Source organism: Marmota monax, unplaced genomic scaffold (genome assembly GCF_021218885.2).
Source record: "Marmota monax isolate L192 unplaced genomic scaffold, Marmota_monax_Labrador192_F-V1.1 WCK01_AAM20220418_F8-fsc00021, whole genome shotgun sequence".
NCBI classification, from domain to species: domain Eukaryota; kingdom Metazoa; phylum Chordata; class Mammalia; order Rodentia; family Sciuridae; genus Marmota; species Marmota monax.
In genome coordinates this window covers 12,318,908-12,343,389 of record NW_026695228.1, presented here as the reverse complement: position 1 = coordinate 12,343,389, position 24,482 = coordinate 12,318,908, and the positions used below count along the sequence as shown (strand labels likewise).

Here is a 24,482-nt window from a genome sequence, read left to right as displayed (position 1 = left end):
ATGTGTTTTTAAATCTGTGTCCCTTTACTGAAAACCATCAGGGGAAACAGGAGCTTTAGGTTGGGCTGAAGAACCCCTCTGGAAGAGACACACACACAGGTAGGGGAGACCCAGAGCTTAGAGCTTCTGTATAAGCAGAACTCCCCAAGAGATTTGAGGACTACAATCACACCACAATTATGTAACTTTCTGAGCACCAGCACTAGAAAAGAAATAGGGCTATGGTCCTCAAGTTTGCTTACCTGGTCCTGGCATAAAAGTTCAATTTTTTCCTCTGCCAACACAGCAATATCCTCTTCTTTTTCCTGTTCTCCTGGTTTTTCATTATTAGAAGAACTAGTGGTTTGAGACTCATTATCCAGGTTGATGATTTTCTCATAAACATGTTCCATTACTTTCCGGACTTGGAGCATGTCACTAGCAGACAATCTATCTCTGTAAAAGGTAATGGACTATTGTGACACCAAGAAAAAACATGAGATTTTGTTCAAACATACCACAGAAACATAAATCAATAATTTTTATCATTGTCTTATACTATTTTTAGAAATGTCAAAGACTTTCTGTAGTGTCCCAAAGGCACAGATTATGTGTAGGTAAATGAGATTAAGCACGTTCTTGAAACTTAACATGAGAACAACCTTCTGGATTTTATTTCCTTAAATTCTCTCCCTAAGCACAAGCAAATTAAAGAATCAGAAAAGCCCAGTGCTCTTGGGGCTCAATTTTCCTTGGGCTCTTTCCCACTGCCACATCTTCAACTAGCACCTGAGGGAGATGATGCCTCAGTCTAGACCACAAGCCTCGAGACTGGGCATCTCCAGTTGGCTGTCCCAAAACAGACTCATCAGTGCCTTCATCCCCAAACCTACTTTCTATCTTTGATATAAGTCAACAGGCATTAAACCAAGTAGCTAAGGTTTCAATTGTAAAAGCCATCTGGAACTTCAGTCATTCAATCTATTTGAAGTGATGTCCAGGACATGCTTTAAAATAATCCAGTGTGTTTGTGTGGAGGGAGATGGCTGGAAAGGTAGGTAGAAGTATAGGTGAGCAAGATGTTTAGCCAAATATTGATAATTACTGAAGCTGTCTGATGGGTCACTGGATACTCATTATTCTATTCTCTTTGTGGAAGTTTTAAAAAAATCTTTGTAATAAAACAGTTTTTAGTAATCTAATTGATTTTACTTCCTAGGGTATACACAGTGTTCCAAGTTCAGTGTCTCATTCTTGGACTACTAAAATTCTTCTCTTGGGTCATCTTGCTTTGAGCTTCTCCCTAAGTTACCTTTCATGTCTTCTCAGATATTTCTGGTGTTTGGTCACTATACGCTCTATGGCTTGGCATTCAAATTCACTGCTGAGGAAACCTCACCTTTCTAATTTACCTCCTAGAACCTCCTGCTGCCACTCCAGCCTATGCTCATGTACCCAGAGTACATGAGTTCTCAAACACCACTTTCCAAAATCTTGAGCATGCTCTTGCTCCCACATGTCTGAATGAGCTGTGCCCTGCACTGTCTTTTGAAGTTCTACCCACCCTTACAAGTCCAGCTCAAATCCCAGGTTCTTCAAGAAGCCTTTCTGGAAAGCTCTAGTCAAAAACTCATTTCTTTCCCCCACTCTCATTATTCCTTTGGTATTTACAACAGCAGTTAATATACACAGGTTGGGTACTAAACTGGATTTTGGCAAAACAAAATACATCAACATGATAAACCAGCCTTAGACCTAGTCCTTGCTTCCTGTGCTATAAAGCAATCATCAGAAAAAGGAATTCTCTCCATCAATTATCTAATGATCAAGGAACCACATAGGCCTACATTTACTTACTTTTTTAAGGTTTTTGCTCCTGAAGATGCATGAGGTTGGAGGTAGAAAGGAATTTTGTTGAATTTGGGCATATTTTTCTGAAATAGTAAAATTAAAAAAGGTATAATAGTTTCCATTAGCTGATAAACTAAAATGCTGTCAATAGGAAAACATGATTTACAAATAATTATTTTACAATTAAAAGTGACTGTCTAACTTATAATAAACTATTAAACTATGTCAGCCTTACAGAAAATTTATCAGAAAAAATTACATTTAGTTTTGTAATAAAAGATATGTGAAGGCAAATTATATGGAATATTAGTGGCGATATGAACTTGTAGCATGGCTCATCTTAAATAACAGTACAGGTATTAAAGGAAAACAAACTTTAATTTTTTAAACATATAAACTAAAACCTTAACTCTACATTAAAATACTGGGCTAATACCTAAAGAAACTTAAGTGTCTTAATAAAACCCCACAACATTCACCTCTGAGCCAAGCCAGACTTATGCGGGTGGGGGCCCATCACCCAACTGAAATGGCAATAAGGCCCTCCTGCTGCCTCTCCCTCGACATCATGGTAAGGGCTGGGAAAGAGTGGAAACGCGGCCAACAACCTGGGCATCTACCGTAAAATAAACCTCATGGTAAATGAAGGATAAAACCACCTGGTCATCTTTTCTTGGGGTATTAATCCCCTCCGAGCTTCTCTGTCATAGTGTCTGGATGTGTCCTCTCAGATTTGCACCACAGGCCTACAGGCAGTAATGCAAACCGGCTGAGTTTTACATTCAAAGGAAGGAGTGGTGTATGGACAGCTCAGACATAAAGAAGACCACAGCATAGCCATCAGGTGTCACAGTGGCTTTAAGTTCTTGGGGTGTATCTGGGACAAAGCAAATTTCTAAAGGTTCTAGAGATTAAACTCCTTTTCATATGGCTTAGGAATGTACAAAATAGGTTAACAGTACATCAGAGAGTCTCAGAAACAGACCCAGGTGTATATAGAAATTTAGTGCACAATAAAGATAGCATTTCAAATTAGTAGGAAAAGGATAGATTATTCAATAAATTGTGCTAGCACACTGGCTATACCTGCGCAAAAAGAATCTTACCACACACTAAACAGAAGAATAAATTCTAACAGATTAAAGATCTAGACATAAAAGAAATTATCATAAAGGTACTAAAAGAATACAGGAGAATTTTTTTTGCTATTCTGGAGTGGGAAATACTTAAACAAGACACAATACTTAGCCATGAGGGACTGATTTTATAAAAATTAGAACTTTTCACCTAACAAAAGACACCATGAACAAAGTGAAAGTTTAGCTGAGACATAAAGAATAGTCAAAGGGTTAATAGTCAATATAAAGATCAATAAGAAAGACAAACAACCCAACAGAAAAATGAGTAAAGAATACAACAGCCAATTCACAGAAGAAATACAAATGGCCAATATGAAAAGATGCTTAACCTCACTATGAAATTAAAAAACAAAACAAAACAAAAAAACTGCCTTAAAAAAATAAGGTATTTGCCTATCTTATAGCAAAGATTAAAAATATCCAGTGTTGGTATCGGTGTGGAGAAACAGATGTTTATATGCTGTTTGTGAGAGTGTAAACTGGTACAGCCTTTGTGGAGGGCAATTTGGCAATATCTATCAAAATTTAAAATGTGCATACCCTTTGATCCAGCAATTCCACTTCTAGGAATTTATCCTAAAAAGTACACAAAGATATATGTACAAGGATGTTCACTGCAGCACTGTTTGTAATAGAAAACATTGGAAACAACCCAAATGTCCATTAATAGGGGACTGATTAAGTAAATTATGGTACATTTACACAATGGAATACTATGCAGTCATCAAAAGGGGACGATCCGTAAGTACAGACACGAAAATATGTTCATGATACATTTTTAAGTGAAAAAAGTTGCAGAACAGTTTTAAAAGATATTTTGTGCAAAATAAAATGAACTATACACACATATATGCACACAAATAATATATACTTGTGTATGCAATGAAACAAAAGTACTGAAAGCTCTACATTAACCTATTAACACTTGTTACCTTTGGGGGGAAAAAATAGGAAGTGAATGGTGAGGAGTGAGGGGAGAAGAGACAGGCATTTCACTTCATTCATTTAATATTTTGTTAAATAAGCATATATTGTTATAATTAAAATCCAATAAAAACAGAAATAAATAATTATCAATACTACTTCTGCAACTTTGGAACGGTAAGGAAGCAGATGGAATTCCACTTGGAAATCTAGCTTTTATTAAATTTAAGATCACATTGTCTAAAGCAGTCCTTATTTTTATGAATTGGAAAAAAAATAAAAGGGCAAAGTGCAAGTAGAGGACACTTACATCCACAGTGATGTCAATTACCCATTGTGGCACTGTCTCATTGAGAAGCATCGACTCAGTCTCACCCCCGGAATCTCGGCAGAGCAGCCTAAACATAACCCATTAGGTAGTGAGTAACACAACAAGCACAGATGACATGATCAATACTAATCAACATTAGAGGGAGGAACCTGCCTAGATCTCATTGAGGATGATCCCTACTTGACAGCTGAGGAAATGAAGCGCAGCAGGCACAGGACTCAGTGAACCTGGGTACTGGCTTGAACCTCAGGCCCTCTGCGCCTGAGGCCAGGCATACACTATAGCTGCGTCCCTAAGTCCTTGGGGCACAATAAGAAAACAGTGTAAGCAAAGCACTCAAGAAAGGGCCTGTGCCAGTGCCACAGGTCTTCATAGGCAGGATATTTTTGGTGATCATTTTCAAGAAACCACCATAAAGGGAGAGAATGCTAGGCTCAAGGGCAAGATTATAATTCTTACTTCTGGGACCCAGAGAGGACTAGTGAACTCTTGCATTTGGGTCCACCACAGTCCTGCTGGTAACCTGAAGGGCCTCACAAAGGACTGCTTGGCACCCCAGGGTAGGCCAGTGCTGGGCACATCAGTTCTAGAGCCGCCCAGCATTCCTTGCCTGGTCTACTCTGATGCTCTCCTATGGGCAGTGACATGTGGTGATGCCATAGGTTCCCTAACCCTGGCAGTCATACTGGTAAAGTAAGAATTTCCTGCAGAAACCACCAGAGGTGCTGCCTGGGGGCAGGATATCTACCTGGTCCCAACACCAGAGGCCACCTCAGATAGAATGTAGTCTGATGGCATCAGATGGTTAACTATCTCATGAAAGTTGAAAAATTTCTAAATTCCTGACATTCCTAGAAGTTAGTAATAAGTAACTTCTAACACCCGTCTAAGTCAATATGTCTTAGCAAAAGGGATGCTCTCTCAGGCAAGGCCTCTGGTCCTTCTTTACCCATACCTGAACAATGTGCGGCCTCCAGCTTCACCAAAGATCACAGGTGTGTGTGGTGGTACTTGAAAATATCCATTTCCCTTCTGCACTCGGTTCTCCTGCTCCCCATTTACTAGGAAAAGATGCAGATTGTGTCATTATCCAGAGTTAGCAATGCTAGAAACACAGACTCAAAGCCTTTTACTTCCACGGGCTTCAAACACAGTAAGATTTTTAGAGTCAAAAGTCCTATAACACAGTCAGAATTACAAATAAAGGTCAAAAACAAAAGTTGAATTCCTGAAAATAAGAAACAATTTGTGTTGTACCTCATGAGAAATGACTATACTGCAAGATTTTAATAAAAGCGGAGATTAATGTTTGAGATTCTGTTTTGAACATAACCAGCTACTTCAGCCACAAGGAAGTCTAGGACTTCTGTTTATAAATGATCTGTATTTGTTTTTTTGGCATTTGGTAGAAAACCAACCTCAGAAAAATTTCTACAAGGAAAAACAATATGTTTAATGGTAGCCCTAGTTAATGGCAGAAGTCTCTCTTTCATGAACATGACTCTGAATAAAATTGGAAGCAATCTCACCTTCTGAAATCCTATAGCATTCTGCAACTTCTCTCACAGCACCCACACTTCTCTCTTATCACAAAATGCTCTATTATGTAGCTCTCCATCCTATCAGAACATCAGCCCCGGAAGGACAGAGTCCACTATACCCATTTATCTTTATTAAGCCCCCTGCAACTTGCTAACGGCCTCTGAATACTCAAGCTGTTCACAATGCAATTTCCAAATAATGCCAACATATCCACTGAGCAGGATGCAGGTGTCACAGGAGACTCCAAGACAGGTGGAGTGTGTAGTGCCCTGAGCTCTGGAAGAGGAGGCGGACAGGCTTTGCCCTGCCTTTAACATGACAGCTTGATCCTAAGAATGGTGTAGGGTGTTTTGGTGATTTCTTCCTTACTGCTCCACCTACAGCCTGGATCCAAGAAGTACTGTTTTTTGATTGCTTAATCCTCACTGTTTATTTGAGCCTCTGAGATAATCCTAACTAGAAATAACCTGCTCAGAGCTGCATAGTTGACAAGTGGCAGAGCTCACACCAGAACCTAGTTTTCTTGACCCTCTGTAGAAAAGATCTTCCATGAGTTTGTCTGGCTTCCAGTTCATGGTACAATTATGACAGGGAGAGAAGCGGGCCAAGTGAAGTAAAAAAAAAAGACTCCATGATGGGTTAGTGAGCTCTCTGAAAGAGACACCTGCAGATTGGTAGTCTGTTTTTTGTTGTTTTGTTTTGTTTTTGGTACCAGGGATTGAACTCAGGGGCACTCGGGCACTGAGCCACATCCCCAGCCCTATTTTGAATTTTATTTAGAGAGAGGGTCTCACTGAGTTGCTTAGTGTCTAGCTTTTGCTGAGGCTGGCTTTGAACTCACGATCCTTCTGTCTTGGCCTCCTGAGCTGCTGGTTGCAGACTGGTTTTGAGAGAAGATGAAGCATGTCATCACCCTGAGAAATTTAAATTGCACAAATCACTATGGATCAATCTGTAGGCCAGAATGAAGTTCATGAAAAGTGATGCTTGCCATTGCCATTGCTGCTTATTCCTGGTGGTTGGTGAGAGGCATCAGCAGAGTCACCCTCAGGAGCTGGGACTCAGAGACTCCTCAAACAGCTGCAGTTACACGTGACATGTGAAATTCTAAGTTTGTTCTTTCTTTCCCCTTCCTTTAACCAAATTGCATACCTTCAAAGTACATTCTCTTCTGTTGCCCACAAAAAGTTATTGCCATTGTCTGTGGCACACATGCCTTTTGAATGTACTTCATGACACCAATTCTTCACACATACACACTTACCTTACTGCTTCTGAATTAGAATGCTATCTGAGTCAAAATCAGGTAGATCATCAGGCTAGGTACCAACATTTCACACCAATGTGAAGTATGACTATGCAATAACAACCCTGGCTTTCTGGTATAGTTAATTCGCTATCTGGGTGGTAGATTCAGGTCACATACACTCTGAGGAATATTTGTGGAATAAGCTTGCTAAGGTGGGTAGTTTTAAGGCAAATTTCACTTGCATGTGTAGTGGGTATTAACATTTTACCTATCTTGAGCAGTCTCACTCATAAAAAGCCACACCAAACAGTGGTCTGCTCTCTTGTAATCTCAGTCTCAGCTAAGACTGGATGGACACTCCCACTTTAAGATGCAGAAGGGAAGACAATTAATTGGGCATACCACAAATATTTATTATGTTACCTTTTAGCAAATAGTTTAAGTACCTTTGGTCCTGAGTAACTCTTAATCAATTTTCTAAATATAAAAACACTAACCATGGTTTACTTCATTTTCTTCTTCATCCATTGGATTCACATGTGTTCTAGGCCAATATTCTAGGAGTGCCTGGAGTAAAAGTCCTCCCAAGTTCACTGCAAAAAAGTTAAGAGAATTAGTTATAACCTAGAAATAGAAGAAATAAAAATATTCTGATGTTAAATTCTTAAACCAATACCCATGCTATTTAAAATCGAGACTTAAGTATTTGTCAAACCTGTTAAAATTTTATCTTAAAATGTTTATAGCAGGCATGGTGGTGCACGCCTATAATCCCAGCAGCTCGGGAGGCTGAGACAGGAGGATCACGAGTTCAAAGGCAGCCTCAGCAATGGCGAGGTGCTTAGCAACTCAGTGAGACCTGTCTCTAAATAAAATACAAAATAGGGTTGGGGATGTGGCTCAGTGGCCGAGTGCCCCTGAGTTCAATCCCTGATACCAAAAAAAAAAAAAAAGTTTAAAGTAATAATGACATAGGACAAATACTTTACATGGTTATTCTAAGTAGCCACTCTTCAAAAACAAATGAAAATAAGAATCACATTCTTTAAAGGGCTAATTCCATATGAAGCTGCTAAAACTGTATCTACACACATTAAGCATCTATGTCTATATTTCTACCTCTGTTTCTACATACCATATTAGTGACATAACTGATAAAACATAAGGGACTCTGTACAAAGACAAATAGATAGCAAAAACAACACAGATGTACTTTCTCCTGTGGAAGGAGAAAGAGAAGGAAAGGCACTTAACTCACATTTTGGATCTGACCCATCAGGGCTGCTGAAACCAGCATCTTTTGCAGAAACCCAAGCAGCAAAACAGTCACTCTCATCCAAAGTAATAGTCAGCATCTGTCAAAAGAAAAAACTGATCATCCCATTCCACTTGAATATATTCTTCAAATAAGTCTCTAAACCTTTATTTATTTGTACTAGTTGACTAAAGTGCTAAGCCATAGATTCAAGAATCAAAATGTGTTTGTGCTTCAACAACACTACAATTTAGTTTACTGAGATACCAAATGCAATTTGTAAATTAATATGAAAAATTCTTTTCTCACATTTAAAAATACAAAACTCTAAGAATAATTATGAGTTATTTAGAAATCTCCAACTGTCTCAAATTACACAAAGAGCCATAATTAACTTACCCCTGTTTTTAAGTCTACAGAGAACCAATTTGGCACATATACCATTTTAAATCTTTTCTTAATTTCATCTTCAAAATCCACTTTTCCCAGATCTTCAACTTTGCATGCCTATACATTAAAAAATGTTAAGTGATGAATTGATTTGATTCTTACATTACTACTCAAAAATTTACAATTTTTCACATTTATTTAAATGAAATAGACTCCAAAATATAATTTGAAAAGAATGCATCAGTTGTTTTTGAATCTCAAGGCAATTTCCTTTAAATAACTATCTGCTGCTATTAAAAATTTTAATTTAAAAACCCATAAAGTAGGGCTTGGGCTGTGGTTCAGTGGTAGAACACTGAGTTCGATCCTCAGCACCACATAAAAATAAATAAATAAATATATATATTAAAAAAAAAAAAAACCCACAAAATAAGCCAGGTGCAGTGGCGCACACCTGTCATCTCAATGGCTTAGGAGGTTGAGGCAGAAGGATCATGAGTTCAAAGCCAGCCACAGCAAAAAGCAAGGCACTAAGGGACTCAGTGAGACCCTGTTTCTAAGTAAAATACAAAATAGGACTGAGGATGTGAACTTGAGTGCCCCTGAGTTCAATCCCTGGCACAACCTCCTCTCCAAAAAAAGATCCTGAAAATATTCTTTTGTCGTGGTGGGGGAGGTAATTTAATTTTTCTCACACTAATATAACATACCACCACTTATCTGGAAGCAATATCAAATGAAAGTAAAGAAAAGAAATCCAAAATAAGTTACTAAAAGTGCTTTAAAAGAACTTTGAAGTTACCTTCAGAAAACAGCTAACAGAGGCAGTAATTCTGAAGTTTCTCTTTCTTGACCATTACAGTCCTTCCCTATTCCTTCTCTAATTTCTTAAATAGGTATGCTCCCCAAAGCATCCCCTTAACTTCCTCTGTTGCCAAGAGGCATTTCCAGATATAGCTCACTTCAATTCTGAACCATGTTGGAATGTTCCCTTCATCTCTGCCACTCAGCAACAACTTGTTTTTCCCACTTCATCAATCATCTTCTCAGAGGGAGACTCTACTTACTCTCCGCATTCCACTGCTCCCCAGGGCCACACGGAGATCCTTACTTCACCATCGTCATGTAAAACACTACTATTTCTCTGATGCCTATGACATTTAGTTGTAGTCAACTGAAACTTTCCCTTGCTTCATCTAGCACCACCACGGCCAGTCTCATTCACTGGAGACTCGAGCCCTGGCTTGCTGTTCTCCAGGCCATCTCAAGTTCTTGCCTTCATCTTGGCAATATCAACATCTACATGGATAGTGCATATGACATGTTGGCCTCTCAATTCCCTGATCATATTGCCATTATAAATCCACAGTCGCCAACCTTAACTGGATCGTTATTACTACCTGGGATTTTTGTTCTGTTTCCAAAGTCAGTTCTCCATATAAGTTTATCAAATCTCTACTATCACCCTATCTCAGACCTTTCCACTTCCCCCACATCTCTAAGCCCAAATGCCTCTAACTTCTTCTCAAAAAAAGAAGAAGAATCTTGACAGAATTGCCTTTACTTTCTGGTACCATTCTTGTTGGTTCAAAGAAAACTGTGTCCATTCTGGGTGTGCTCTGATTTTCTTCACCTCTCGCTTCTTGGGACCTTATGTGTCTACTGGCTTCTCCCCATGAGTAGTGAAACATGCATTAATTGTTCCATCTTAAAAATTCCCAAATACCAAAAACCCTAAACAAACAAAACATTCCCTTGGCCCTCTTATTCCTAATCCTCTAGCTATTGCCTCTTCTTATATCCCCATTCCCTGCAAACTCAAATTTCTTCGAAGATTATCTCTCCTCAGATTCCCCTTTCTTTATCTACCAATTATTACTGAACCCATTCCATCTGGCTTGGGCTTGCAGGACTTCCCCAAGACTACCCTTTTATTAGTTAAATTAACATGCATGTTAGTGTCCTTATCTTAAATGAACTCTCAGCTGGCTGATGCAACTTGTGGTTACAAGTTCCTTTCTGAAATATTCCATGTTCTCAAGCTGCTATTGGGTCTTCTTATCCCCTTTCATCACACATCTCTGTGCTTCCTTTTCCCAACATTCCTGACAAGAGTGATAACTGAATTATTCTCTTCTCAGTCTAGTCATAGCTCTTGGAAACTCCTGCATTTCCTATGACAGCAGTTGCAATCTACAAGCTGCTAACTGCTGAACTGCTAATCCAGCTCAGTTGTTTAACCTACACATTAGATCGTACAGCTGTCTGCCCACCAGACACTTCCACCCAGCTCTCATATACACTCAAATCCACCCTCTTTCTCAGCATGTCACTCTCTCTCCCCAATCCATTTTCCATCTTATATTCCCAATATCACTTCCACTCACTCAAACTGTTCAATCCGACTCATCCTGCTTCCCCCTTTCCTCCAAACTGCCTCATTCTTTGCATCCCCCTTATTTCCGACAAATACCACCTTTCACCTGTATTAGTGCAACAGTCTCCTAAAGTAGTATATGCAAGGCACCGTAATAAATAAAAAAATTCCTGAACATCCCCTTGACATCATCAAGAAATAGGTAACCTCCACAATTTAGGAATGGAGACCTAGGTTTAGAGAAGTTCAGCATATTCTATAGATCGCTTGGCTAGTAGCTGGCAGAGTCAAGAGTAGAAGGCAGCTCTATTGTTCCTAAACACTCTTAACTTCCCTTCACTGTTTAATGTCAAGCTTACTATACCCAATCATTTGACATCAAAACTCCAAGGTGTAGTATCTGGACGTAGGAAACCATAAGGCACACAGAAATGCCACCATGGTGCATGCTAGCTCAGGTACCCATCTAAGTAGAACTTTCTCCTACTCACATAGCAAGACCCTACTCAGGCATCAGCTAACAAGACCAAGAGTTGGTAATAGACCCATAGGCAGAAAATGGATGGGTCCTCTCAAAGAGCAGCTTGTCTGATCAGATTCTCTTGGGTGTTTGGAAAACAATCAGGTGCTGGGCAGCATGAGGCAAAGTCCAGCCATAAGACAGAACTCAGGCCATGTGGACTAACAAAGAGAGGAATCAAGAAATTCAGCTGATGAGTTTCTTAGGGAAGCCTTGGATCCTCCTAATCACCATGGGACCCCTTTGAAATAAAGATACAGCTCTATCTTTCTGAAAAGCATCTCTCTACCATAGAGAAAACCAGATCAGACCTTTAGTGCCTGCCTCAATTAAACTTTCCAGTCAAGTAACTGAGGCCTCTTGTTCAGAAGGCATTTCACCCAGCAACTGTTTCATAATGGACTCCCACATAGCTGCCCCACAGGAAGGAAAAGCAATGGTCAGGCCAAAGATTCTATTCTATTCAGAGGCAAGTTACTTTTTCCCATAGAGAAACCTGCTTATCTTATTCTTTAGATTATGAAGTTAACTTGACTGAATCTCTCATTCATCCTTATTGACAAAGAGCTTAACCAAAACATTAGGTCTTTTCAATTCTTCCTTTACAATATACACAAAACCTGTCTCCCCTTAGATTCTAAAATCATATGCTTAAGACAACCATCTTCTGGCTGACAGTTTCCTATTACATACACAACTACTACTCTGAACTTGGTATTTTCTTGCTCTAAAATTATCTAGATTCTTTAGGGAGTACCAGAGAAAGGTCAACTCCAGGACCTGCAACTTAAGACTCTTTGGGAAATGACTTAAGTGTCACATTTTATCCTTATACCTCCACCACTCCCTTATAAACAAAACTGTTTATCTTGATTTAAATAAAGCATGTGCCTTCCCTAACCAATACCTCTGTCATTTCCTCCACTTCTTGAAATTCCCTACCTCCATAAGCCATCTTCAGGACATCTTTAAGCCCTTGTTCAAATGCTTTCCCCACCATGATGCTCTGCTGACTTATCCAGCTGTAACTGCCTTGTTCATAGGCTATTGTATAATCTGTTTATTCTTTAAGGTGTTCACATTTCATTTCTTTAGTCCCTCCTACCCTTTTCCATCATTTATGGCCCTCAAACATAATTGTTTACCCACTGTATTCACTCAATCCAGGAAATATCTGTTGAACAAATATACCAAGAACCCTAAGAAGGGACACTTGGCAGAATTTTCAAAGGAAATCAATTTCAATCTGTCTACCAATTCTTCAGTGCTGTTTAGAATGTGGGTGAACAGCTTAATGCACTTCAGCTATCCCAAAGGATGAGGACAATGTGACCCAGGATTGCAACTGCCACCCACAATAATGGTTATAAATCTAAAGAAAGAGTCAAACTTACTTTGTGCACCCCAGTGGGTGTTAACCTGAGGTTATTTTGTATCCTTCTTCCTCCTTCTCTCCAAACATCTCTCCAAACATTTGGTAATATCTGGAGATAAGTTTGGCTGTCACAACTTGAATGGGGTAGAAATACTGGCATTTAGTGGGCAGAGGCTAGGGATACTGCTAAACCTTCTGCAGTTCACAGGACAGCTTTCTCTCACACCAAGGAACTGTCCAGCCAAACAAATCAACAGTGTAAACAATGAAAAACTTCACATGTGTTCATTTTTAGGTAAGACAGCATGAATACTAACACACTAATCAGAGAAAATGGTTCTTTTCAAATAATTTAGGTGCTTAAAAAGATAAACTATCACCTTATCTAATACAAACATATTAAGAATCCAATCCTAAATAATTTTATCTTAATTATCATGTATGTAAAAGGAAATATAAAGGGGGAACATGAAACAACAAGCTATATTTAATCCAAAAAAGATACTTACCTTCAATACATCCCAATATGCCACATTATTATTGGTATCTTTGGTTAATATATGTCTCTTATCATTAAGAATGTGGCACTGAATAATACTTGCACCCCCTAAAGGGGAAAAAAAACACAATTAGCGAGACAATCCTTTCATATTTAAATTCACACTATGGCACTAATTATTAATTGGCATATAATAGAAACATTAACCGTATGAGCTATCAAAAAGGAGAAGTCAAGTCTGAAGATTATATAATATACCCAAGGTACTTTAAGGTCAATCAATTACTTATGTTTCATTATTTGAATTTATAAACAAAGAAAAAAATTGTCTGATTTAATAATAGAATACAGATTAAAGAGCTCTTCACTTCACGGGGCTATTTACTACCAGTGTAGAATTTTGAGAGCCAACAGTTTTATTCACAAGTAAAGTTCAAATAATGAGAGGTCATCTCTGAATTGGTCCCCATCTCCTTCTCTCTTTCACTTCCTGCAGGGATACCCTACTCTAAAGGCAGAAGCTCAAACATCTAGAAACAAAAGAGAAATGTGTTGCCTAGGATTCTAATCCCAAGCTCTAACACATTAAACATATTTTGCTTTTTGCCACAACTAGATGAAGTATGTAGAATTTGAGGGCTACATATGTCTTTTCTGACTTGTGCCAAAAGAAAACATTAAACCCTATACACTTTACAAAGAGGCTTCTGTTTTACCCGAGCTATTCTGCTGCTGGACCTAAAAATTAACTCAAGAATAGTGCTGCCATAAACATGGGCATTCAGGTTATCTCTCTGGTATACTGTAGATGTACACACACACACACACACACATATACAATGGAATATCATTCAGTCATAAAGAATGAAATTCTATTATTTGTAGCAAAATTAATGGAACTGGAGGACGTTAGGGTAAATGAAGTAATTCAGACAAAGGTACAACTATTTCATGTTCTCTCTTACATATGGAAGTTTAAAAAAAAAGGTGACCCCAAATATAAAATAGTGATTACTAGAGCCTGGGAAGGGGCAAATGATAGTGGATAAAGGGAAGCTGGATTTGATTAGTGTTGCTGTATTCATGTATTACCACACTAAGCCCCATTAATATGTACTATTAATACATGTTAATAAATTCAAAACACCCATTTTTAGTCACTAAGTAGCATTTTTAAAAATAACTCAAAAATAAACCCATACATTAATAGTCTTTTGTGTTCATCAAAATTAAATTTATAGAAAGATCATTACCAGATGAGATCGGGCGCATTCAGGGTGGTATGGTTGTAATGTTTTGAACAACCAATTAAAAAAAAAAAACAAAAAAAACTTGAGATCCTCCTGCCTCAGCTTTCCAAGTAGCTGAGATTACAAGCATGTGCCACTATGCCCCACATATGTCTTTTTTTATTATATCTATTCTAGGAGATATGAAATAATATTTCACTGTGGATTGGATTTGCATTTCCCTAATGATGTTGAGCATCTTTTCATGTGCTTATTGGCCATCTGTTTCTTCTTTGGAGAAATGTCTGTATAAATTCTTGGCTCATTTAAAAAAAAAAAAAAGAAAGATCATTACCTTTGTTCTTGTCAACTTTTAGTAACTATCATTAACTTCAATAAAAAGTATAATACCTTTCAGTTTCCTACTCACCTTTAATAACCTGGTCAGGCTGTGTACAAAGGGGAGTTATAGGATTTGTACAGTCGTTGTCATAATCTCCTGAGGCTCTAAAATTATGAATTCCCTTCAACGTCTAAAGGAACAAAATTTGTTGTTTAATCATTTTCTGTTTTACATGCTTTGCCAGTCTAAGAAAAATAAATCTAAAGAACAAGCAAATTAGAAAACTTCAACAACTAGAACAGCTACCAAAAAATATTTAGTCACAGTACCATTATTAAAAAATAAATATTAAAGAGGGAATATCATCTTATCGGAGAAAAAACTAGGCATGAAAGCAGGAATACTCTTCCAGGTAAAATTATGTTGATTACAAATTGGTACAAGGAAAGTTAGACAAGATAAATAACAATTTTTATAAGTATTCTGAAAGGGAATTTGACCTGAATATAAACAGGAATAAACACAAACAACCTTTCCTTTGTAATCTCCAAATAGTCTGGTATGTAAGAAAACTTAAATCTTCTTTAAGATTTCAAAATAACAGTACTTTAGATGACTTCTATCCCTGTTATTCTATTTTTATACCTGTTCTTCATGCTAGGAAGAAAAAGGACATAAATGTGAAAGCACAATTTTATGCTTTCTCTTAAGATATAGAAAGATAAGTATCTTTTTTTTTTTTTTGTAATTTTTTATTAGAGCTTTATGGTAATACATAAGGATAAGTATCTTGATGAGGATCTGCCTTGCTGGTACCTGGATGGCCTATTTTCCAATGCAGCTTTATGAGGCTGGAAGCTGGCTTTATCAGGCAACAGAGCCTGTTCTAAGCACATCAGACATTTATGCTGGCTCATGACAAGGGTATCATGGTTTTGATTAGACTACTAACTTTAGAATGACCCTCAGGATCACACCTACATTCATAAGGGCTTTCAGGTTTTTGCCGCTACTCAGAGACATACTAAAAGTCAGGTTCATACTAAGCACTTGCTACTGGTATCTAGAAGGTCCATGTTAATAAACCAAATATTTGCAAACCTTTGCTAGGAATTCAGTGGCTCACTTACCCATTTATTTACTGTAGACTTAGTTGTTGCAACCCAGATTGCAGGAGGGGGATCAGCTGATCTATCAAGCTCCATCTGAAAACAAGGCACAAAAATATTGCTTCAAGGAAAGTCAACTGTCATGAACTGCCAGGCTCAGCTAACACATTATTAAATATCAACTCATTTGTTCTAACAATTGGAAGTTCACTACATACGGGACATATTAAAAGCTCAGATGACCAGAATAAGGAGTCTCTTTGCTAAAGGAATTCATAGTCCTATAAAAGTGTAGTAGGAGGAACTTCTCAGGAAAACAGTGGCTGAAAGAATTTTTTTTTTAGGTTTATTTCTAAGTATTTTATTCTTTTGGCACAATTGTAAATGGATTTGTTTTCAGAATTTCCTTTTCAGATTGTTCACTGTTACTGTATAGATACTCAACTGATTTTTTTGCATTGATTTTTTTTCCTGGGGGTGGTGGTGGGTAACAGGGATTGAACTCAGGGGCATTTGACTACTGAGCCACATCCCCAGCCCTACTTTGTATTTTTTTATTGAGAGACAGGGTCTCACTGAGTTGCTTAGTGCCTTGCCATTGCTGAGGCTGACTTTGAACTTGTGATCCTCCTGTATCAGGTCCCAAGCCACTGGGATTACAGGCATGCGCCACCATGCCCAGCTTATGCATTGATTTTATATCCTGTGACTTTGCTCCACTTATTAGTCCCAATGATTTTTTCTTTTTGTTTTGGTGATAGAATCTTTAGGGTTTTCAACATATTAGATGCTATCATCTGTGAAGAGAGATAATTTTACTTCTCCCTTTCTAATATAGATGCCTATCATCTCTTTTTTTTTCAATTTATTTATTTTGGTTATACATGACAGTATAATATATTCTGAAAAATCATATATATATAGAATATAATTTATTCTAATTAGGAATGAAAGTTTTAAGTGTGGTTAATTTGAGGGACCTAAATGGATATAGTCGAAAGAATGAAGATGTTTTATAATTTTGTTTTTGCTACTCTAGTTTTTACGTTCTTCCTTTTTTTTTTTTTTTTTTTTTGTGGTACTAGTACTGGGGATTGAACCCAGGGTCTTGTGCATACAAGGTAAGCACTCTACCGATTGAGCTTTATCCCCAGCCCTTATGCTCTTTCTTAATAACAAGGAAATATATTTCTTTTTTCTTTGAAAATATAATTAAAAAAAACATAGTAAGAACACAGCAAAAGTGAAGAGTACCCTCACTTAAGAATGGAACATCAGGAATAGATTACCATATATACTTCTGTATTTTTAAAATGCTGCACACATATAAATAACCTTATATGCATGCATGTATATTACATAAGTGCAATCACTTTACATTTATCCACTATTCTTCCAATACTAGAAAGTATAGGTCGGGAGCAGTGGAAACAGGGCTGGTAGCCAGGAATCCATCTTAGTTCAAAGTAATGCTCTTTAAAATATATGGTTATGTCTGTCCCAAATTCTTTTAGTCTCTTCTTCATGGTCAAGAGATTCTGGCAGAGTATTTCTCTTCCAGGCTTGTCTCTATCCATCAATCTGCTGCCTGTCCACATGCTATGTATTATTACCAGTTCAGACTCAACTCTTTGCTTCTATAAAGGATTACTGGTCCATTACAGTTACCATCTACTTTGGGTCCCCTTTTGCTCATATCACAGATCCTGATTATCAGAACTGCTCTGTGGAGTACGAAGAAGCCTGCTCTCTCTTCTTCTTCAGGAATACTTTGTCTACCTCCTTACTCCTAAGACTGTGGACACATTTCCCAGACCTCCCCTATTTTATTGTCTGCTCACAGTAACCTTAACTGCTCACACTCCACCTAAGGACAGGTCAGACAGTCAGAACCGTCAGGAAGTAAGGGATAACCACACTAGAATTCACTAGTGGGAGGGCTGTGCATCACTGACAAACCTGAGAAGTCACAGGTAACTTACAAAACTGTTCCAGCACTAACATGCCACCCGCCCAGGTATCTATACAACACTCTTCCATCCAAACAGGTGCCTACTCTTCTTTGCCCTGTCAAGTTCTACCTATGATAAAAGATCTTTTGTTCAATCCCACAGTTGATTCATGTTTTAACACAGACTTTGGTATACTTGGCTGATAAGTTCAACAACCTTAATTGTAAAACTATAATATATGACATACCTTGAGTACTGGTGCTTTTTCTTCACAAATTAGCACTCGAATATCAGGGTTTCTTAAGTCAGTACAATAAATCTTCCTGTCCCTTCCTCCAGAATATACATGTGTGAAGGCATCATTGACCTGCAGAGCCCAAACACCTTCATCATGGACTCGGTATGTTGCTATACATCTCTGTTGGCCAAGAGACCAAAGACGAATTGTTCCATCAGAACTACCAGAGAGGCACTGCAAACAAATAAAAGAAAGGTGAGACATAACTAAGAAGCTCTTGCTTTCCTGTACCTTGTGTATGGTTTTCTACTGACTCTACATAGTCAAGTGCACATATTTAGTAACTTGCATTTCTCTCTGATAAAGGCTTCTGACAGGCATCTACTAGTCTGAAATGACCAAAGGCCAACAGTGCATGATCAAGGAAGGGATACTCTCAGCAAAACTGCCTTTGTTCTCTCTACCTGGCCATCTGTTGATTACCTGTAAATCCTACAGGTGAGTCCTGTTCTGAAGCTCTATTACTAAGGGAGGAAGATGGTTTTTGTTTGTTTGTTTTGAGATAAGGTTTTGCTAAGTTGCCCAGGCTGGACTTGAACTTGCCAAACCCCTGCCCCAGTCTCCTAAATAGCATGGGTTATAGGTGTACAACACCACATCCAGCAGGGAGATGGATTTTAAAAACAGCTGAAGATAAATGGCAGTGGTCTGAGAAGCATTAGTCTCCCTGGCAACTTGTTAAAAATGTAAATTCTTTATTTTGACATAATTATATAAAAGCATGCAATATAATTTGTTCTAATTCAGTCCTCAGTACATTCCTCTTCTCTCCCTTTCTCCCACCCTGTCTGTTCCCTTCCCTCTACCCTATTGATCTTTCTGCTATTTACTTATAGTTATTATTATTATTTTTTTAATTAGGGTCTTGTGGATGGTGATAATAGTGAGATTCGCTGTGAAATACTCATGTATGTACATAGGGAAGTTAGGTCAGATTCATCCCACTGTCTTTCCCTAACCCATACCTCCTCCCTTTCCTTCATTCCACTTTATCTACTTCACTAATATATAAACAGAACAATAAAAAAGGGGTGCAGCTGGGATTGTGGCTCAGAGGTGGAGTGCTTACCTAGCATGTGTGAGGCACTGGGTTCAACCCTCAGCACCACATAAAAAATAAAGATATTGTGTCCACCTATAACTAAAAAATAAATATTTTTAAAAAAGAAGAAAAAAGATTGAACAGATCTCTTAAGAGTTCTGTACAATCTTTTAAGTTCCTTCTCTAGCCTTGAGCTTTGAATGCAAAAAAAAAAAAAGTAAATTCTTGAGTCCCATCCAGACCTAATGAGGAACAGTAGGGTTTAACAGACTATACAGGTAATTCCAATGTACCCTAAGCTTGACAAACACTGCATTAGGCCAGCATGCCTTTTGGAGTCCTGGAGCCACATCTTATTCCTTCTCTCATGGCTCCAGATTCTTAACGTCCAGTAGAAGCAAGATCTAGTTCCAGGCTTATCACTCACTCTCTGTGACCTTGGACACTTTCCATATGAGCCAAGTGAATTAACATTAGTAATTCTAACAATTTCTGAAAGTTCAGAAGAGTCAACGACATAGAGGTTGGTAGCACACAAATTAGGACCAAGCACACTGTGAGTCTAACAGAAACAGGCAGAATTAGCCACCCCACATTCACATTCAGCATGCTTAGTGTTCTGGACCAGTTACCGTGGAGACTTGCAAAGAGGATAAAAACTTCATTTCCTTGGGAAAAAGAATGGCCCTAAGGAGCAAGCAACTCCTGTTGCTGGAGTATGAAATTAAGCAAGAAAAGAGCTTCAAAGAAAAGATAATTAGGGCCTTCATGATTTAGAAGGTGCTTGAATAGATGAGGTTTTAGGGAATGTTAAAGATTTACTGGCCTGACTTGTAACTTTAGCACTCTGGGCAAGCTTAATTAAATGAATATACTAGGAGAATCCACAAATTGCTAAGGAGTATCAGAGTTCTCTCCTACTTTAACTACTTTACAAGGGAACTGAGAAACTAACCAACAAACTGTCAGGGGAAAGTTTACGAGCAGACCTTCAACCTGTGTGTGGGAGAACTGTGGCATTCTATGGGATGGGAGCCAAAGAGGGGCTCCCCATTCCAGGAGAAAGTGCTGCTCTGAGGCAGCAATGCAATCAGTAAAGCTTTGATCCCTCAGACCTTTGATCCTAGACTACACATCTACAGAAAGTAAAGTCTAACAACTCAGAGAGGCAAAGAAAGACAAACGAGATGGCTTAAAGTCCTGGTGCCTCAGCAATTTGCAACAGAAAAGTGATATGGTCTAAACCCTGAGTGTGCAGCTGGAAGCAGAAGAGAAAACACAAGAGTTCTATCAATCCTGGTAGAAAACACAAAATAATTTCTGATGGTCAGAAGTATTCTAAGACAAAAAAGAGAAGGCTCCCTGAGAGCAACCACTTTTTCTTCTTTTTTATTGGGGGCAGGGTGGGGAGTACTGGAGATTGAACCCATGGATGCGCAACCACTGAGATGCATCTCCAGCACTTTTTATTTTATTTTGAGATAGGGTCTCATTGGGTTGCCCTGGCAGGTCTTGAACTCGCAATCCTCCTACCTCAGCCTCCCAGAGCGAGCGACCAGGATTACAAAAAACAACTTTTAATCCAGAACCATGCTGTTTTAGTTACATGGCTCCGTGGTACATATTATAACTTAAAACTAGGTATCATGATGTCTCTAGCATTGTTTTATCCTTGGAATTGCTTTGGCCATTCTGGGTATTTTATTCTCTATATGATTTGTTTTCCTAATTTCTTTTTCAGCAGACTCACTACTGGTATGCAGAAAAGCTACCGATTTTTGTATGCTAATTTTATGTCCTGCTACTTTGCTGAACTTATTAATTAATTTTAGGAGTCTCTGGTGAAGCTTTTCGGATCTTCTAGATATAAGACTGTCATCAACAGGCAGAGATAATATGACTTCTTCTTTTATTTGTATCCATTATCCTCATACCTTGCCTAATTGCTCTGGCTAAAATTTCAAGTACTATGTTAAATAGGAGTGAGGAGACTGGACATCTTTGTCCAGTTCCTGAAGAGGAAATGCTTTTAGTTTTCCCCATTCACTTTGATGTTGAGTTTGTCATATACACCCTTTACAATGTAGAGGTAAGTTACTTCTATCCCTAGTTTCTTCACTGTTTTTTATCATGAACAGGTACTGAATTCTGTCTTTTTTGTTCATCTATTGAGATAATCATGTGATATTTATCTTTGATTCTACTTATGTGATGTTACATTTATTGATTTGCTATATCGAACCATCTTTGCATCCCTGAAATAAAACCAACTTCATGATGTACAAGCTTCTTAATGTGTTGTTGAATAGCATTTGCTAACATTTTATTAAGGATTTCTGCATTTATATTCATCAAGAATATTGGTCTGGCTGAGCATGGTGGCACATGCTTGTAATCCCAGAAGCTTGGGAGGCTGAGACAAGAGGACTGTGAGTTCAAAGCCAGTCTCAGCAAAAGCAAGGCACTAAGCAACTGAATGAGACCGTGTCTCTAAATAAAATGCAAAATAGGGCTGGGGATGTGGCTCAATGTAGAGTGCCCGGGTTTATCCCCAGTTACCCATAACCCCCAAAAGAATATTGGTCTGTAGTTTTCTTTCCTTGATATGTCTTTATCTGATTTAGGTCTCAAGATGATACTGGCTTCATAGAATGCATTTGGAAGTGTTCCCCACTCCTTTCTATTTCATGGAATAATTTGAGGAGCAATGGCAATAGAACTTCTTTAAAAGTCTGGGAGAATTCAGCTTAGAGTCCATTACTGGTTGGAAAGCTTTCTATTACTGCTTCAGTCTCAATGCTTGTCACTTGTCTGTTTAGGTTTTCTATATCCTGTGGTTCTATTTTGGTAGGTCACTTTTGTCTAGAAATTTGTCCACTGTTGGATTTTCTAATTTATTGGAGTGTAAATTTTCAAAGTAGTCCCTAATGATGATCTGGATTTCAGTATATCTGGAAGTCATCTCTGATTTTATTAATTTGGGTCTTCTTTCTTTCTTTCTTTTGGTTTGCTTGGTTAAGTATTTATCAATCTTTATCTTTTCAAGAACCAACTTGTCAATATATTGATCCTTTGTATTATTTTTTTTTACTCTCTATTTCATTAGTTTCATCTCTAATCTTTAATTCAGATTTCTAATTTGCAAAGTATATAGCCAACAGAGCTAATGTTCCATTACTAATGTGTTTTTCTTTAAAATGTTAACTCTAAACATTGTTAGAAAATTAAATTTACAGACTACATAGTCAATTGATGAAATCTGCCCGAGTCAGACTATTGTGAGGTTTCCTACTTTATATAATGGTATAAAACATTCAATACCAAACCTTCCTTCTGCTTTATGCAGGTAACATTTTTTAGCTATTTTAGCTTGTATGAACCATAATTATATACACTTGTCAGCAGTAGATCTTTTCTAAAGAAATTCTTGTTTTGCCTTTATTAAAAGTGATTCCAAATAGAAGAGTTTTAAATGAAGATTATTATATGTGCAATAAAGAACTTTAAAAATTAGGCCACAATTTATGTGTGGATTTTGGTTCAAATCAACCTATGCAATAGTATAGAAAGGAAATTTCTAACAAGGTCATTAGTAAGGAGAAACTACATACCTGTGTGCCATCTCTGTTCAACAGCAATGCTTTTACATTGTCTGTGTGCCCTTTAAGCTTCATTAGTTTTGCACATGTTCTTGGATCCCATACCCTTAAAACCTGTGAATTTTAAGAGAATATTACACAAATTGAGTATATACATAATCAAATTTAAATAATTGATGACTTTTTAAATATGACCTTTAAATTCTGAGAAGGAAATACTGCTTTAGCCAATAATTGCTAAGGTTCTTAACCTTAGGAAAGACTTTCTTATGTCAGAAATTACACAACCTCCCCACCCACTTTACCACGTACATAGTAGTCATACAGTTATATACTCATTTATTCAAATAACACCTTTCTTTTAGTATCCTCAAGGCAAAAACCACTAACCAAATATTTAATAATTACATAGATCAAAATATTTTGATTTGTTTTCTTATGTTCAAACATACTCTTTAAGCTCCCCTTACCTTCTCTGTGGACCCCGATACAATGATTGTTCCCAGTTGATTCATGGCAAGGCTATAAATGGAATCTTTGTTCCCACTTAAAGAAGAAGCTATTGAGGACAAATGGAATTAAATGTTAACAAAAAATCATCAGCTGTTTAGTTATTAGTCAGCAAAATTATAAGTCTGATTATTCAGTTTAGAGAATCTTATCTTTATGAGTACTTTAAGGAAAAGAAATCTACCAACAATGGAGATAATTCTAAACCATATAGTATTATTATCAAAGTTCATATCTTTCCCAGATTTGAATGTACATAAGTGCTCAATTAGCACTCAATAAATATTTAGCTCAATAAATATTGGCTAAATTGAATTGCACTATTATTTAAAAACCATCCACATAGATAATGCATTTTCAAAGATATACACGTGCCAGTATATGGAAAAAATGCCCAAACTCACTATTATTCAAGGAAATGCAAATCAAAACAAAATACCATTTTCATATACCAATTCAGACAAAAAACAAAGGTAGTGCTTAATGGCAAGACTCATATGTTAAATGCCCTTTGATCCAGAACTCAATAATACCAAAGTGAAAACAGCTGCATATAAAATTATCTATACAGTATGATCATAATCCTTCAATAAATAAACATACTGAGAAGTGATCAGTAATGGAGTTAGTACATGTGAAGTGTTTAGAAAAATGCCTACTTGTAAGTATTCAATAAATGTTAACTAGTGTTAGTATTATTTCTATAATCTTAAAAAAACTTGTGATATCATCTCTATAGAGTTCTAAGCAAGACATATCAACAATAGCAGAAGCTGTATCCACTAAGCCTAGTCTCTGACCTAGTAACAATCTTCTTTCTATTGCTTTGTTCCCTCCTCTTTAGTGTCTCTTTGAGGAAGGCCTCACATACGGACAGAGCCCAATGACAGGACAGCCCCCAGCAGGGACTAGCTGCTCAATCACTGAGAAGGTATACAGATGAAAAAAATCAAGGGTAATAAGAGAAAC

At 37.5% G+C, this 24,482-nt stretch overlaps 1 protein-coding gene across 4 annotated transcripts in view; it reads right to left on the bottom strand.

The window, feature by feature from the left end:
* Wdr48 (WD repeat domain 48) overlaps positions 1-24,482 on the bottom strand; it is a 44,395-nt gene that overhangs the window by 2,315 nt on the left and 17,598 nt on the right. For 2 of the 4 annotated variants that reach the window (XM_046437571.2, XM_058576748.1), the window contains 14 exons: positions 23,474-23,562; positions 23,016-23,117; positions 18,312-18,536; positions 16,134-16,208; positions 15,091-15,193; positions 13,442-13,539; positions 8,670-8,777; positions 8,274-8,370; positions 7,513-7,608; positions 5,180-5,285; positions 4,204-4,291; positions 3,510-3,545; positions 1,837-1,913; positions 243-435 (listed from right to left, as the gene is read on the bottom strand). In XM_046437571.2, the coding sequence (XP_046293527.1) occupies positions 243-435; positions 1,837-1,913; positions 3,510-3,545; positions 4,204-4,291; positions 5,180-5,285; positions 7,513-7,608; positions 8,274-8,370; positions 8,670-8,777; positions 13,442-13,539; positions 15,091-15,193; positions 16,134-16,208; positions 18,312-18,536; positions 23,016-23,117; positions 23,474-23,562 (1,493 nt within the window). The remainder of the gene's footprint in view (positions 1-242; positions 436-1,836; positions 1,914-3,509; positions 3,546-4,203; positions 4,292-5,179; positions 5,286-7,512; positions 7,609-8,273; positions 8,371-8,669; positions 8,778-13,441; positions 13,540-15,090; positions 15,194-16,133; positions 16,209-18,311; positions 18,537-23,015; positions 23,118-23,473; positions 23,563-24,482) is intronic. The other 2 variants (XM_058576749.1, XM_046437572.2) reach the window with 1 other exon arrangement.